General features: G+C 32.3%; 2 protein-coding genes across 2 annotated transcripts; both read right to left on the reverse strand.

Annotated features, from left to right (window-relative positions):
* Nucleotides 2,981–3,787, reverse strand: LOC105156067. The gene is made up of 2 exons (XM_011072100.2): nucleotides 3,438–3,787; nucleotides 2,981–3,314 (listed from the first exon to the last, which is right to left on the reverse strand). Exons 1-2 carry the CDS (start codon nucleotides 3,561–3,563, stop codon nucleotides 3,207–3,209), a joined length of 234 nt encoding a protein of 77 aa, XP_011070402.1. The 5' UTR covers nucleotides 3,564–3,787; the 3' UTR covers nucleotides 2,981–3,206.
* On the reverse strand, nucleotides 10,959–14,118 carry LOC105156068. Its single transcript, XM_011072101.2, has 6 exons — nucleotides 13,769–14,118; nucleotides 13,423–13,585; nucleotides 13,088–13,264; nucleotides 12,909–12,992; nucleotides 12,073–12,154; nucleotides 10,959–11,657 (listed from the first exon to the last, which is right to left on the reverse strand). Exons 1-6 carry the CDS (start codon nucleotides 14,116–14,118, stop codon nucleotides 11,227–11,229), a joined length of 1,287 nt encoding a protein of 428 aa, XP_011070403.1. The 3' UTR covers nucleotides 10,959–11,226.

The following is a 17,560-nucleotide window of genomic DNA, read 5'->3' on the forward strand; positions in this document are numbered from 1 at the left end:
TCTTTGTAATTGTTAATTAAATATAAATAGAGTAAATTACAAGGGATTTTTCTTAAATTTATCTTAATTACAAATACTTCTTATTATTTGAAAAATTATAAATATCCAAACAAATACCTCTCTATAATGAGCTGCCACAAGAGGTATTTGTTAAAAAATTTGTAATTTCATTCTGTGTATTTGTAATTATAATAAATTCTAGAGTGTAATTTACCATTATAAATATTTGACGTTGAATTAATACGTCGATTGATAGAATTGTTAATAATTGAAAATTTTAATGTAAGAACAATTGATTCAACAAAAAAAAGAAAAAAGGAAAAACAGATCTTACTCTTAGCATTTGGATCAAATGAACCTAAAATTTGAACTAGCATGAATAAAACTTTTTCAAAGCTTTATAATTCAAATTTTATCAGATATATCATTATCTCCATCCATGATTTAATAAAATATTTCGATTCTGTCGTGTGTTCATATAATAAATAATTTTTTATATTTTAAAAATATTATAAATAAAAATAAAATATATAAATCAACACATCATATTAAAAAATAAATAAAGAACGAAAGGAAAAAAAAAAAAAACTAACTTATCCATTAATATAAAACTTGGAAAATTGAATAATTTTGTTATCTTATCACTTGAAGAGTATTTTTTGGATCACAAAATTTAGTGCAACGGTGTCAAAATCGTCACACTTTGTATCTGTAACACCTCTTTTTTTATTCAATATAATAGTATATATATATATGTATATATTTGCATTAAGAATAATGATATCATATAAGTTAGAAGTACTCTATCCCAAAATTAAGTAGATTAACCTATAAAAAAATATTACAAACATGTATCTCTCAAATATTAAGATTTTTATTTAAAAGCGAAAAAAAGATCGATAAGTACAGATCTTTATTAATTTTTCCAGATCTGTTATGCTACATTTGGATTAAAGTATTTGGATTCGATGGAATAATTTAAGAAAAAATAATTTTAAATATTTTCACAAGAATTTAAAATTCATCAAAATTTCAAAAAACGTAGTTTAAATAAGAGTTAAAGAAATTGAAATTCCGTATAATATAAATTTTCGAAATAATTTTATTAAAATTATGAAATCCCTAATATCAAATCCTCCGTCCAATCACAATGTAAGTATTTGTTGTATGAAATTTGAAAAGCTAAAATGGATAGAAATTATCAGAAACAAATATTTAAAATAAATAAAGTTAGTAAAAATTAAAGAAGAACATAACTTAAAAAAGAGGCTTCTTTTCCTTAGACATTTTGGTGATACTTTTCTTGAATAGCAAACTCAAATTCTGCTTAATTTGGTTGCTTGGCAGTCAGATATACTTTTGCAACGGCTCTTTGCACTCTCATCTTTATTGCTGTTGTTGGGGAATATGTAGGAATTCATATCATTCTTTTCACTGTTGCACTGCACATATTATTATTTATTAATTAATCAATTTTCAAATCTTACTTTTTAATATATATATATATATATTATGTGCCCTTTTAACCTACACATCATTAATTATAGGATTAATTATACTTAAATCCCTTATAAAAATATAAAATTATACTTTTCTCTGGAAGTTTTTTGAAATTATATTTACACCCTTTTAAAAATTCTCCATTTACCCCTAACTCCTTTCTGTTAGGGTTTGAACGAAAAATGTCGAAGCTAGCAAAAAACATTATATAAATTTTTTATTTTATCCCTCATTTAACATTCTTAACTCCCAAGTATATGTTTATACTTATAAAGTGATTAATGTAATATATATAGAGTAAAGATTAACATCATTATATATTTTTTCTTATAAGCAAAAAATTATTATATGGCAATGTTGATTGAGTGGCAAAACTAATTTTTTCTTGTAACTTTTTTTTTTTTTTTTGTTTTTCTAATATTAGTGTTTTTCGTCCAAATTCTAACAAAATGGGGGGACAAGTAGAAACAGTGAATTTTCAGAGGAGTGTAAGTGTAATTTCATATTTTTAAAAAGAATTTAAGTGTAATTATCCCCTAATTATAAAAATAACAATTGCCTTAGTACTTCGTATTTAGTCTCATTTAAGTGTAATTATCCCCTAATTATAAAAATAACAAGTGTGATTAGTTCAGGCTCGGGCTGAAATCTCCCTTGCGTACAATTGTTTGCTTGAAATCGTCAACTCTGCTTGCACACACACCTCTACGTTGCGTGTGCTCATGCTGCACCCATGCGCTTATTGCCTGCCGTTGTGATGGCAGGATGCTCACCTAGTGCTCAATAAGGGCATCAGCTTGTGTTACAACCCCAGCACACCGGCACACCGTCTATATGAGTGCCGCACCATATCAACACCATCTGCACGAGCTTGCCCCACCCAGGGTATGGCATTGAACTGAAGGGCTAACAATAAGCCTTTAACCCCTTTCTCCATCTCTTGTGCAGGATGGCAGAATGGGATGCACTTGCTAAAGCTTCTGAATACGTAGTTTTTATGGTCATCGGGCCTAATTCCTTAGGCTATAATACACTTGAAGTTGAATACCCATTCTCAGTAGACCTCTTTACGCAGGTCGAATTGAACACCGAGCCCATAAAAAGATGTATGGGCCTTGACTGGAGGGGGTGGTGAAGGATCAATTGGATTTCACACTATGGTAACTTTTAGCCTTTCTTTCTCTTTTACAAATAAAGTTGAAAATCACATTACAAACACTTCAATAATTGTAGTGCAGAGTGGGGGATCGGATTTTCTGTTATAAAGTCTATGCCGTCTTCTACTCCATTCAATATATACATACAATATGTATATATTTCTTCTAAATAAAATACATAATATCATATTTATACACATGAATTTATATATAAAATTAAATAGAAGATGAAATAAGATTTGCAACAAAAACAAATCCAATCCATAATAACAGAAAGAAAAAAAGAAATTTGAATACATAGGAAGTAGAATCAAAAAGGGATATCTGCACACTTGAACAACTCACGGGGATGCATTGGAAACTACAATCCATGATCATGAACAAACAAAATTGTCAACTTATCATTAACATACTGATCAAGATTCAAGAAGAAGCAGCCAATATGTCCAGCTACAGTAGCCGCCAAAACACACACTATTCCCTCTGAAAATGTTGCAACTTGCCATGCAAATTCCACTCAAATTAACCTCACTTTTGGGGCAAATTGGGTCACCTGTGAGCCGTGATCAGCGTCTCTATGAACCTCAAACCATCAAAATTTGGTGCAAATTTTCCCTTCTCCGGCGAGGGCGCGCCTGCGCTCATGGATTTTCCTTTCTAACAAGAAAACCGAGGAGAAAGGATATTTTGATAAACAAAACAGATTTAGCCCATTAACATAAACGAAGAATCTTGAATTACTTAACATTAAATCCAAGAAATGAGTAAGATTATTATTACCTGAGTGATGGAGGGATTGACGGGGAGGTCACGGTCACCGGGAGTAAAGGAGGAGGGGGAGGAAGAAAGAACGACGGTGGAAGCGGCGATCACCGACGACGCAATGACAGAACAAGGGCCCTTCATCTCTCCGCCGTCCGATCAGATGACTTTTCTTAAATACCAGTTCTATGTATGTATATATATTTATATATCGAAACGGATCGGAGCTCCGAATGTAAGGGATGAAAGCCGACGAACCCCCGTCGCCGGAGCTCGACCCACCCTGATTCCTGCTTTGTCTTAGTTACTGTTATGTTGCCTGCAATATGCTACTTTTGAGTTTTTATTTTATCTCATTCCCACGTTTTCCTAATTATCAAAAAAAGAAAAAGAAAAAAGATCAAGTCCCACGTTTTTCACTTGTTTAGAGTTATGTTAGCTTGCACTTAACATTAAAAACATTTAATCCGCCCTAAACAATCAAAACATTTTGTTAAAGTATGTTTGATTGGAGCGAAAAGTAAGAGTATAAGAGGAGTAGAAGTAAAAATAATTGTATAAGAGATAATTTGGTGTTTGGTTATGAGGAAGAGATGGAGGTGAAGTGAAACTTGATGTACATGAAACCCCTCCAGAATCCAATTTTATTTCCGCCCAAAACTGAGCGAAAAAGTGGTTGTATAAATCCAAAAAGACAAAAAAGTACAGTTTTTATTTTTATTTACTCTATACCCATTTATATCTATATATAATTTTCCTTGAGTTAAATAGTTTTAGAATAAATGAAGATAGTCATCTTGTATTTTTATTAGTAAGGTTTTTAAATTTTTGATATACTAAAATTATATTAATATAATATTGATTTATTTATCTACAAAAACTAGTATTTTCTTCTCAATCTATTTTTTTCATACCAAACAAGGGGAAGTATTTGAGATTTAGTCCCTTTCTAATCATACCAAACAATTTGAAGGAAAACTATTATTATTTTCCTCCTTCTCCCTCTTCCACTTCCCTCTTTTTTTTTGAACCAAACGAACCCTAAGTCAGGTCGAAAGTGGCTCTTTCCATAGCCCTTTAAGATTATTTGACCAAGTATCGTTCCCAGCAATCATTTTTGTGGTATTATCCCAACCCGCTTAGAAGTTGTCGAAATTTATTGACGCAATTAATTTCGATTCAATTAAAAAGGACGATTCACTTATAGATAATTATAAACTTGATTTCTTTTAAATTATATTGGTCAGTTATTTTTTATTTTTTTAGAGGAAAATTGATTACTTTATTTTGACTGCAAATCGATCAAAGATTGAATTGAAAATTTTGAAAATTTTGACGGGGCTAGTGGTCCGGCCCAATTGGGCTAACTTTTAAATAATTTATGATATATTTTTTTATTTTATTCTTGTAAATTGAGATTACTAGGTTTAATAAATTTTGCAAACTTTAAATTTTTTTTATTTGTTGTTCTACTTCTAAATTTTTAGTATATTAATTCATTAATACTCTTTATTTTTTATTTCAAAATTTATTATTGGGCTTGTTACTATCTAATTTTTTTATTATAAGGTTGTTAGTTAATATTTTATTTAAGTTCATTCTGTATTTTTACTTTTTATTTTCTAGTTATAAGTTTTATTATATTAAGTAATTGTTCAAGAGAATACCTCTACTTTACGAAAAATTTTAAAGATTTTTCTATCCTCTTCCTCCTTTTGGACTTGACAAATCTTTGTGGGAAGGGAGGTTTGGTCACCAATACCTTGGGATGCCCATTGTAATTTAGGTAGGGCTCATTGGCATGTTTTTGGGGCATCTTGAATTTCTGCTCTGCTTTGTTATATTGTGCATGCTCACATTTAGTGGTATTTTCGTCCTTGATAGGCTGCAACTCTATTCCATTGCGCAAGACAATGATACTAACATTTTATTTAAGATTAACAATAATTTGAAAAGGTAACTTAGGTTGGGACTCCAACCGACTAACGGATGAGCCAATTGACTCACTTGTGTCTCCAAATTTTGAATGCTTGATCGAATCTCCTGTTGGAATTGTTGGGTGTTAGCAACAAGTATTTTCGTCATGTCTTCAAGTGACATACTTGATTTGATTGGATTGAGGTAGCGGTCAAGTTTAAGGTTGTAACATAGCTAAGATTCTGGTGATCCCTCCATTCCGGATTGTACATGAAGGAATACGGGTCATATCTCCTTTGTGTTGGTAGGGAGAATCCTCTTACGACATTGGCATGTGCAGTAGGTTCTTTTTCTTGAAGCGTATGGCATAAATCGGTGGGATGCCGTTGGAATTGCTTATTCCCCATGCTTTCACTTGTTGGAAATTTCCTACGATGAATCTCTCGAAAAAGAAGGTAAGTTTGTCTAAACGATTATCAAGGGAAGCCATATTCACCTCATTAACATTTCTTAGTGGGCCGTCGTATCTAATGCCGAATTGTTTGGTGTTGGGCGCAATGATTGATTAGGTTGCGTGCCTAAGTAGAGGTTTGGTCGAATAGAGCACCTCCACTTGCCGCATCTATCAAATTTCTATCCATGCCCGACAATCCCTCATAGAAAATATTGGATCAATAGGTGCTCCAAATTTGGTGATGAGAGCAACTCTCTACCAATTGCTTGAATCTTCCTCAATATTAAAAAGACTCTCTTAAAAAAGTTGATGTATCCCACTAATTTCTTTCCAAATGGTTGTGGTTCATGAGATTCAAAAGTATTTTTTGAGGAACTGCCTTTTGAACTCGATCCGACTAGTGATGGATCCTCAAGGTAAGAAGTAGAGTCAATCATTTGCTTTGTAGGCTAAAGGAAACGGGGAGGCTAACTCCTTTAGATGTGTGTGTGGATCTTCACTTGCAAGACTACAAAAAATAGGGAGTAAATGAACAGGACCAGATTTAAACTTAAAATCAACATTCAAAGTAGGATTTTAGATGAAAAGAGGGTTGTTGATTTAAATCAAGCAATGTCACTCTTTGATTGTTCACTCCTGAATTTGACTCATTATTTCATCCTTAAACTCGCTAGAGAAGTCTATTTGCTCTACGGCTGACACTCTCTCAGAAGAGGTGGATGCTCCTTCAACTTGTTGCTTAGTTTCTTTGAGGTCTTCGTGCAATATTCTCAATCTTGAGATCAAATTCAAGTTCACCTGTACAAAAAAATCGTGGCATTAAAATCAAATAACGGAAACAAGTAACTAAGAAGAAATTAATTTAAAGGCAACAGTCATCGGCAACAACATCAAAATTTGATATGTGTCAAGTCGACCAGAAATAAAGTCGTACACTAAAACTTGTGAAAGTAGCGAGTAGGGCTGAATCCACGAAAATTAGTTCTAATTAATATCTTTAAATAAAATAAAAAAGGGGTTTTGTTTAAATTCTAAACATGAGAGAAATAAATATGAGAAGGATTTTCAGTTAAAGACAGGATCATATTTGATTTCACTATTAATCATGGATGCAACAATAACAAACATTCATAAGAGATAAGTTGGTTATGGTTATTGGTACAATTTAACAACCTCAACTTTTCTTACCTTTTTGTTAGCCAAGGAACATCCATTTAGTAATTCTCTAATTAGTAAACAACTGTAGAATGTTCCCAAGATTTAATTTACGAATAGCATTAGGAACTAGAAAGGCCCAATTACAACCAATAAATTCCTTTGAGGATTTATTTAAGTTAGATTGTTCATTCTCCTCAGCATAGTTGATTACTGCGACATAATGAACTATGGTGTGTTACCACTAATTATTGAACTAATCACACAATTACAGATTTAAAAATTCAACTGGCTAAGCAAATTTCTCTGATAATAAATAACAGTACCAAATCAATAAAAAATCATATTATTTATGATAAGAGCCTAGAGAATAATACAAATACCAAAATAAATGAAAGTGGAAGTATAATTAGATCTCACTACATGTAGAATTAACCATTCACTATATCTTTAATTAGAAATAAAAGAACTAACCTAACACGCTAATGAGAGAACATATAAACTAAAAAGAGAGAATTTAAAAAAAAAAAAAAAACTCAAAGAATAAAAAATGAGATATCCCCAGGTGTTGAATTACAGTAAAACCTCTATAAATTAATAACCTTGGGACCATGAAATTTTATTAATTTAGAGAGATATTAATTTATCGATAAATTAATATTTTATTAATTAAAAGAGAGACTTTTTAAATTCAGCAAATTTAGTACATATGTATTGAAAATAAATAAATTCATATATGTTTCATTGATTATATTCATGAAACAATTAACTATTATATTCATAGACACATGTGTCAATTCATTGGAATTACTTAAATATATATGTTTACATTAATTCGTTGCACTTAAATAACTATTATACCAATTAAATATATTCATGCATGATGAATGAAACATATACTACATAAATCTCAATATGATAATAAAATAATTCATAACACCCAACCATGTCTTCTCATCTAAAAGGCATCGTAAAATCATCCATGAATAATCAAATGCGTAAAACATTACAGATTTCATATTTTAGTAAATTATCATAATATTTATAATTGTAATATTTATGAATTATTAATTTAGAGTTTTAATGGGACCTAATATTTATAAAGAAATTTTCCGAAAATTTATTATTTTATTATCTTATCGAATTTGATGATTTTTTACAAAGGCCCAAGTCGGGACCGGAGGATTTTATTATTTTAGAGAGTTTATTAATTTATAGAGTATTAATTTATAGAGGTTTTACTGTACATCACCGCTTCATTTCTTTGTTTCGTACTCCATAAGAACCCTTTTTAACGAAAATACAAATATTACATGGTTTTTGAGCTATTCAATAGCAAAAGATAATCAAAATTCTAATAAAACTATAGCAATTCGGACACTTATCAATAACACAGTTAAAAAAGTAATGATGTATTATTGTTTACCTTCAATCAACTGCTTCAAATAATTATTTCAAAATATATAATTTCACTACATAAAAATAAATTACTTTAGTTGGCATAAATAATAAAAACGTAAAGTAGATATATCGAATTAAAAGGAGAGTTCTAATTGAAGGAATGCGTTCTTTTTTATGGAGTTTTGAACTCAACAACTTGTTTAGAATGAGTTAGAGTAATACGACAATATTGTCGGGTTGTTATACTTTAAAGAAGATAAGCGAAGAGTGATACTGTTAGATCTCCAGTGGACTTGAATCTTTTTAAAGAGAACGAGATATTTATGCCTCAATGTTAAAAATTTGATTTTATTCTTTCAATTGTAATTGTTATTTTTTAAAAAAAAAATATTTATGCAGTTTGAAAATTCTCCAACACCCACGATTGGATTCATATTTGATGTGTTTCAATTAAAGTTGAGACAAATTCCACGCTCGAACGCTAACAGAAGTGGTAAAACACATCTCATGTATACACATAAATATTGTCTAAATTCAAACAGAAGTAGCCATATATATAAGAAATTTGTAGGAAGTGTTCCATTGTGAAAATTCAAAGTGATGATGAAATGAGAAGGCGTTGATAAGATTAGACCAAGTCCTGTTTATTTGTCGGACCAATCACACAAGTAATACGTTTTGCCTTTATCAAGATTAGGAAAGCGAGTGAGAGTCAGACAATCCAAACTTGACCGAGAAGTCGCAAATGGCCTGCTCTTTCTCTACGCTCCACCACTTCATTTTTATACTAAAAACAAATTAAATAAATCAATATTTTACATTGCATCACCACATATACAAATTTTAAATTTCCCATTAACCATCTTTTAAGTTATAATTTCTTTTTTATTTTTTAATCACTTTAACGAAAAAGTCACATGATAAACACGTCCTTCAAAAGATGAAAAGATTAGCGACGATAACGGTCAAAGAGTTCATGACTAGATGCTTAGCATGCGTGCTAGCTAGCCCTATAATAATGGACAAAAAAATGCAATTTTCCCAAAATATTTACTAGTGATGAGATGATGGGAACAATATGACATTTGCATCACAATTGGGGCGGGGGACCCATGAAGCTGGCATTTACTTTATATAGCAAGAGAAACATGCAATGTTTGTTTCCAGGCATTATCGTAGCGTGTAATGTCCCACAAGCACCCAACCACCCACCCTTTTCCTTGCACTATATAAACCCTTCCAACTGCCTTCCATTTTTCCACACCAACATTCCCTCTTCTTCCCACTACTTCATCAACATTCAATCATGAACTATTCCATCTTCAGTTCATTCGATGCCGTTTGCGCTGAGCTGTTGGGGTACTCAGTCACTGCCCCGCGTTCAGGTCCTCCAAAATCGGCTGACGGTATTGCGAAGAAGATTGATCATGTAGCGAGTGCCAAGCAAGTAAGGCCCAAGACGAAAGGGTCGAAGACGGGAGGCGTGTCGGCCGCCCCTCGCCTTGCACCGGAGCTCGATGGATTGAACTGCTTTGAAACACTGGTTTCTTGAGGATCAGTAGTGCAAGTGAGAAAAGGATCGATGCATATTTATATATATGTATAAGGGGAAATGGTTGAGTTGGGTAGGATCAAGAGTCTCTTTTGTCATTAATCATACATAGTAATTCTTTGATTTCTTGTAGCAGTACAGTTTTGTTCTTGTTAGTTGGGTGATTGCTGTTGTAAATTGAAGTTGGCTGTGAAGTAGGTGGAATAATTTATGTCAAGTAGAAATATTTATTGCGATGAATTGCTGAGACGAGAGATGGGGCGTGTCTAAGTATTGAGGGGACAGGGTCACCTGAACATCATGGGCCGTGTCTGGTGCGTGCTGTACACAGCACCTATCATCCCATACGCGTTTTAGATGAAATTTTAGTGCATATCATTATTTTTAAGCGCAAATCCCAACCACCTTAATTAGTTCTGATAAGATTATAAATATTCTTTTATTCGTTTTTTACAAATAGTTTTTTATACTAAAAATATTATGTAATTTTTTGAATGAAATTATAAAATTGTCAACCTTACTTTTGTTATACTTTTTTGTTTCTCTTAAAAAATTTGAATAATTGTAAATAAATCGGATGAGATGAACGAAAAATTCTGAAAAAAACTGTTAAAAAGAAATAAAAATTCACTTAATTTCAAAAAATAAGTAAAATTATAACTCATAGTACGTAACGACATTTTAATCAGTTCATATTAGTTCACCAAAAAATGAATTAAACTCTAATACAAATTAACAGAGATTTAGTTGTTGAACGACCGTTAAAATCATATGGTATTGATAATTTTTTAAATAATAAAACAGTATTTATAACTATACCAAATTACAATAAAACTCGTTGTAATTTATCATATTTTAAGTGCATGTACAAACACGTGGTTATAACTTATTGTCCAGTTTCACCGACCAGAAGACAAACAGGAGCTAGGAGAGGGACCAAATTGACTATGAAGCCGCACTACAAGCATCACGAAGAAACGAGGTGGTGTGGCTTCAACTATACCATAACCAAGAACTTAACATGGATGAAGGTGAATGAACGATTCATGGTAGCAAAAAATGATCAGGAATAAAGAGAATATATCTGTTATTTCCCAGCATGAGAATTTCTTAACAAACTCGAATTTTTCAATAAATGCCTCAGCACCATTTGTTGTCTATTCCCGACATTTAGCCACATTATGGCTCAGTAATAAGAGATGCATGCTTATAAGCTTGCGTCTTTTAAAAATACTGCACGGACGACCCTTGAGATGGTTATCAGTTGGTGCAATTGAGCCGGTCGTGATGACATCATTTAGCACGACGCGGTAGGCCTTGTGTCATAGTCACCTACCTATTCTTGCAAACCGTCTTGCAACCCCGAATAAAACAGCCTTTGTCAAGAGCCCTCGATCAATTGTACAAGCAAGGGCAATCGCCCCACCAACGACTAGCACCCTTGGGATACCTCGCCCCGATGGCTTATCCACTGAGGCGAGAGGTTCAGCCTCTGATGCGCCACTTCTGCTCTCCAGGGATTCGAGAGAGTCGACCATAAATTTAGTGTTGATTTGAGCCATGCAAGCACTGCGAGAAAGTGGAGCTCCAGATGCCCTGTGCTTCTGGTAGGCGCGCAAGCCTGGGTCGATCTTCTTGACAGCACCCCACATGCCTTGCCGGACTCCCAGTTTTGCAATTTCCCATGGAATGCCCATGTCTTCGTGATGGAAGAGTAGAACCTCGCAAGCAGTCAACCGCCCATCTCTTTTTGATTCAGCTAAAATTTCACAAAGGGGACAACTCTTTAGAAACTGAACCATTATCAGCCAAGACACCATCTCATCTCGAAAGAGTAGACTGCGTTCTTTAAAAACTCCCTTGTTTCATACAATGGTAAGCCGTTAATTTTATTCTCTATAATTCATTATAGATAAAAGGACATTGTCAGCATAAACTAGTCATATGATTATGACAATTCAATAGGAGTTTGTTAAACTGAGGTAGATTAATTTAATGGGTCTTTCCTTGCATCATCCCCTCTTCACAAAAACTTTTGACACAGTTTTCTTCATTGAATATGACAAACTGCTAGTACAAAGGAGACTTATTTAAAACACTTGCATGGAAAATGATTTCATCTTTACTTAACCCTTGCAATAAAATTTAGGACTGTAAAAATGGGAAACTGATACCTGCACGAATACACCAACTAGAATAGTATAAATCCACTCGTCTTGGTTTGTTGCGACGTGGCACAGAGGAACATGGCACACCCTATAGCATGAAGAAATTGGCATTGACATGATTAGCCCCCGAAAATCATACATGATGTATATGAATGACATAAAGAACTGTATGCTAGCCCCAATCCATCTTCCTAGATATATTTTCTCCTATAGTGCAAGTATAAAATTTTCTTTCTGCAGAAGAATTTATTACAACCTCGGACAGGTGGACTGACACTAGATATATATAAGCACAGCCTAGAAACCTCCTTCGTCAGACCTATGATACTTGAATAACCCCAAATAAAACTTAAATTGGGAAGCTCTCTGTTGATTGCACCAAATCACAGGCAGAGAACAAACTAATGATTTTCAGGTTTGTGCTAATGTCTTGAAAACCGACCAAGTCTAACCTCAACTCACTCAAGAACAATGCAATTAGTGCCCCAAGAAGCAAAGAAATTATATGTCATAGACTAGGACAATAAAGAAATATTTCAGAATTCTTTCTTATTTGTATAATAAACCCAAACTTAAAATGCAACATCTGAACAATGAAAATTTTGCCTAATGTGTGAAAAAAGAGAGTTCTATTTGCCAAATAAGTATTGAGAGTTTCAAAACTCTAGCTTAAGTAAGCCCAACAGTTGCATTAATATCTCTGTGTACAAGTTTATATGCATGTCAGCATACAAGATAACTTTATTTAGCCATTTCCACAGTATGCTAGACTTGATGGAAGAGAACTCGAAGTGTTGCTATCAAATAGAACCAATAGTAATAATCTGTTTCCATTATCGCACCTTTGTTACACAGTAATAAGTTTGTCCAGATTCCCAAATGCGGCGGCCAATGATGTATTCTCTGTCACTACAGAAGAAGGGAAACTGCACCGCACCAAGGAAATGTGGTCAATATGATTCTATAAATACAATCAAAGTATTGAATTCACATCAAAACACAAAAGAGAAGAATTTCCCACCTTCCGCACCCACTGAACGAGCATTGCCCCGGTGGTGGGGCATTCCTCCAGAGTTTCAGCATGTATAAGCATATCATCCCATTTTAATCTGAACTCGTCATCCCAGAAGAAATCCCTTAGCATTTCAGGAGTGGCATCTTCATAAACAGTTCTACTACGATATTGCGGCGGACCATTCTAAAGAAAAAACTTGCAATGGTTACATTGAATAAATCAGAGTTACTATTCACATAATCACATTGAGAAAGACTGTAAAGCCAATTCCATCAAAATTATCAGTCATTGCAATACCTTACATAATAATCAATAAACACACTCCATATGAAAAATTTTACCTCAGGATCTCTTCTCCAAGCTTGGTAACTCATATTAGTTGTTGACCGATCCATCATCTGGATCCAAGCAGGGCCGCCATCGGTTTCTTCAACTAATTTGTGCAAATGCTTAAGATCATCCGCATTCACAAGACTTGATTTCTCATTCTCCAACTTTGATGAACTGATCACAGATAATTCAAATTATGAACAAACAGTCAACTTTAGCATTTATGTAAGGGTTTGAGATTAAACCCAAAGGAGTGGAACAATTGACCAACTGTACTACCCTCAAACAAGCAATCAAATAATAAATAACTAAACAAGTGTAGAAAAGTTCACGAAAGTTAGGGTCTTTGCAGCGAACCTGTAATCAGCACTTGAAACAGAAGGCACGGATGAATTTTCTTTCTCAAGCCCAAATTCAGATATCCAAGAAACGCAGGCCGGCATTTGCCGTTTCAATGAGCTCAAGCTTGGGATGGAGGCAGCAAACTGAGGGAGTACCATCACTGATTTCTTAGTGCCTCCTTTATTTGCAGTTGAATCAACAAAATCCACATTCAAATTAGCCCATTTAGGCTTCCATGCCCAACCCACCAAAACACCGACAAGTACAGCTACCCAGATGGGCGCCATGAACCCCATCAGCTCAAACATCACATCTCCAATTGTGGGTCTTTGTAAAATCTCAAGAAAAGCAGAAACCAAAGCCATAATAACAAATTTTTACACAAAAAAAAAAAAAAAAAAATGAGAGAGAGATAAACCCCAACCGAGAAAAATCAAGAAAACCAGCACAACCCTCGATTCAACGAGACAAAGAGATATGAGTCGAGGGTTCAAGAAAAAAAGATTGAATTAACCCCCCCTCCACCTCCACCCCCCCAAATGTCAAGAGGGGGTAAAAACACAAAAGAAGAAAGCAAAAGGGATAAGAAAGGATCAATATATAAGCAATAGATAAACAAATCTATATTTACTACACAATAATTATAACTGGTGGATTTGGCAGAAGCAAGAGAAATAAAGACAAAAGAAGAAAGAAAATGTTTGCCTATGTGTTACGCGAAGAAAATCCAAAGTGAAGAGAGAGAGAGAGAGAGAGAGAGAGAGAGAGAACGGAATAGGATAAGGATGCGATTCCACGAGAGATAAGCGGTAGATAAAAACGCTGGTCAGATTGCTGTAGGCCCACTTTCATTTCATTTCACAGATCATTAACTGGTTCTCCTTTACCATCACTGCCAGCCTTTCTACATTACCTACCTCTTATAATTTTCTTTTTCAATGATTCTTTAATGCGGGTGTTTTGTGGGTTGTGGACACAAAATGGTAGCTGCAAAACCAGAGAATCAGAGTTTTGGGATGATACTTTAATGAGTTGGGCGAAGGCGAAGATAAAACTATAGAAGGCGGTGGTTGTGCAATGAATAAACAAACAGTTTGGTTGGCTTTGCTTGTTCTTTGGGATTAAATGAAGGCTGAAGAGCGCTTGGCTGCTTCTGGTGCATGCCAACTGATCTTCGCCACGGTTGCTTTGATTGCTTTTATACTGAGGTTTTTGGTTTTTGGTCTGTGGTGGCCGCCGTCTCATTTTTCACGTTTGCTGACTTTGGATTTTCATTTGACTGACTTTCTTTCTTTCTTTCTTTTTTTTTTTTACTATTAGCGAGTTAGTGGCAAGTCGATATACAGTAAAACCTCTATAAATTAATACTTTATAAATTAATAAACTCCCTAAAATAATAAAATCTTTCGGTCCCGACTTGGGCCTTTGTAAAAATTCATCAAATTCGATAAGATAATAAAATAATAATTTTTTAAAAAATTCATGTATAAATATTAGGTCCCATTAAAACTCTAAATTAATAATTCATAAATATTACAATTATAAATATTATAGTAATTTACTAAAATATGAAGTCTGTAATGCTTTACGCATTTGATCATTCATGGATGATTTTACCATGTCTTTTAGATGAGAAGACATGGTTGGGTGTTATAAATTATTTTATTATCATATTGAGATTTATGTAGTATATGTCATTCATCATGCATGAATATATTTAATTGGTTATAATAGTTATTTAAGTGCAACGAATTAATGTAAATATGTATATTTAAGTAATTCCAATGAATTGATACATGTGTCTATGAATATAATAGTTAATTGTATACAATGAATTGATATTATACATGAATATATTTAATTAGTTATAAAAAATTGATTGATGCATAAATATAATGAATGAAACATATATGAATTCATTTATTTTCAATACATGTGTACTAAATTTGCTGAATTTAAAAAGTCTCTCTTTTAATTAATAAAATATTAATTTATCGATAAATTAATATTTTATTAATTAAAAGAGAGACTTTTTAAATTCAGCAAATTTAGTACATATGTACTCAAAATAAATGAAATCTTACAATAAGTCAATATATTATATTTAGAAATAATAAATAAATAAAAACCAATTTTGAGTCCGTACATGGGAAGTTGAATAAATTAGTTATTTTATCATATTATCTGTAAGCACAAAAACTTAATGCAACGATGTCAAAATTGTCATTTTATGTCTATAACACTTTTTTTTTTGCATAACATTATAGATAAAAGTTTGCACGATTTTCAATTGAGTAAATTTCACTTTTACTTCCTCAATTACACCATTTATCCAAATTTAGTCCCTCAAATTTTCAACTCATCGTATTTAGTCCATGTTTAAAGATTCCGTTCTCGACATTAAAAATTGGTTAAAACTAATAAATTTGTCAAAAATGAAAAAGCTGATGCTCATAAGAGGATTCAAAGCTAGGTTACTTGGGGTGAGAAAATGGTGCATTTCTTGACTTTCTTATTCAAGACTGCACTGGACATCTCTATCACATTTGCAGATGCCCAACAGTGAACTACACAATTAATACCTTCTCCCTATTCTTGCAAGTTCTTGAATTATGGTCACACTCCACATGTACCATATTTTGCAAGTTCTTTGCAGGATTGGTGATAGCAACTGCCTCACCAGGTTTCCTCCCCTTACTTTCATATTTATAAAATTAATTATATAACATTAATTAGCACGATAAATATAACTTTTCATTATATACGTCATATTGTGATTTTCTTTCAAATTTAAAAGGTGAATACCACTTTTGGTCCCTCAACTATAGGACTTATTCGAATTTAGTCCCTCCAATTTAAAGATTCTATTAAATATAGTTTTCACTGTTAAAAATTCGATAATAGATCCCAATGCACATTTGGAAGTTTGAACTCAAATCATTTCCATGGGGAATAGTGAGATACCACTACACCAAATGCATCTCTTAGGGAATGTTTGGGGTTGGATTTAGGAGTGTTCAAATCACTTGTGGAAAATCGATTCTAAAATGTCTTTTATACAAAAACTGTCACAAAAATAACATTATTTCGTATAAAAATGAATCACAAAATATTTTAATCCAAACATATTTTATTTCTCATACAATTTCCAATAGAAAAACATAAACTTACTTGAGAATGAATATTATTTAAAAAAAAAAAAAAAGAACTCAGGCCTTCTGAATTATCTTATGCATGAACTATGGAAATTTTACGTTCTTTTAAATATAATAATAAATAAACTTAATTTAAAATAAACAGACTCTTTTATTTTTTATTTTAAGAAGTTACAAAAATTAAAAATTATGACTAAAATTTATAATTTGAAAATATAATTAAAAAAATCTAAATCAGTAATTTTTAATCATAGGAGTTAATGATAAATTTAAATAAGTTAAATTTTAATAGTATTTAAATGTTAACAGTTGAGTTTTTGAACAAAAATTTAGTGGATTTCACATTTTAATTAGATTCTTTGGTGGATTTCATATATATAAAAAATTCATTTTAAAAGGCTTTTATATAAATAATTCCTATTTTATAGCAAAAGTTTTGTAAAAGGCTTTTAAAATGAATTTTATATATATGAACTCCGCCAAAGAATCTATTTAAAAAATACATTTCACCAACCCTTTGTTTGAAACTCCAATTGTTAATAAATAAATATTGTTAAGGTTTAACTTTTCTAAATTTATCTTTAAATCCTAAGATTAAAAATCACCAATTTAGATTTTTTAATTATATTTTCAGATTAGATAATTTTATAAA

This window comes from Sesamum indicum, linkage group LG2 (genome assembly GCF_000512975.1).
Source record: "Sesamum indicum cultivar Zhongzhi No. 13 linkage group LG2, S_indicum_v1.0, whole genome shotgun sequence".
NCBI lineage: Eukaryota > Viridiplantae > Streptophyta > Magnoliopsida > Lamiales > Pedaliaceae > Sesamum > Sesamum indicum.

What these genes read in the sequence shown, in the direction of transcription:
- LOC105156067 (XM_011072100.2), bottom strand. Translation starts at nt 3,563, where the DNA reads ATGAAGGGCCCTTGTTCTGTCATTGCGTCGTCGGTGATCGCCGCTTCC. An exon ending in TCAATCCCTCCATCACTCAG is followed by an intron (nt 3,315 to 3,437) that starts GTAATAATAATC and finishes TTTTCTTGTTAG; the next exon opens with AAAGGAAAATCCATGAGCGC.
- LOC105156068 (XM_011072101.2), bottom strand. Translation starts at nt 14,118, where the DNA reads ATGGCTTTGGTTTCTGCTTTTCTTGAGATTTTACAAAGACCCACAATT. An exon ending in GTTTCAAGTGCTGATTACAG is followed by an intron (nt 13,586 to 13,768) that starts GTTCGCTGCAAA and finishes ATCTGTGATCAG; the next exon opens with TTCATCAAAGTTGGAGAATG. An exon ending in TCGTTCAGTGGGTGCGGAAG is followed by an intron (nt 12,993 to 13,087) that starts GTGGGAAATTCT and finishes GGTGCGGTGCAG; the next exon opens with TTTCCCTTCTTCTGTAGTGA.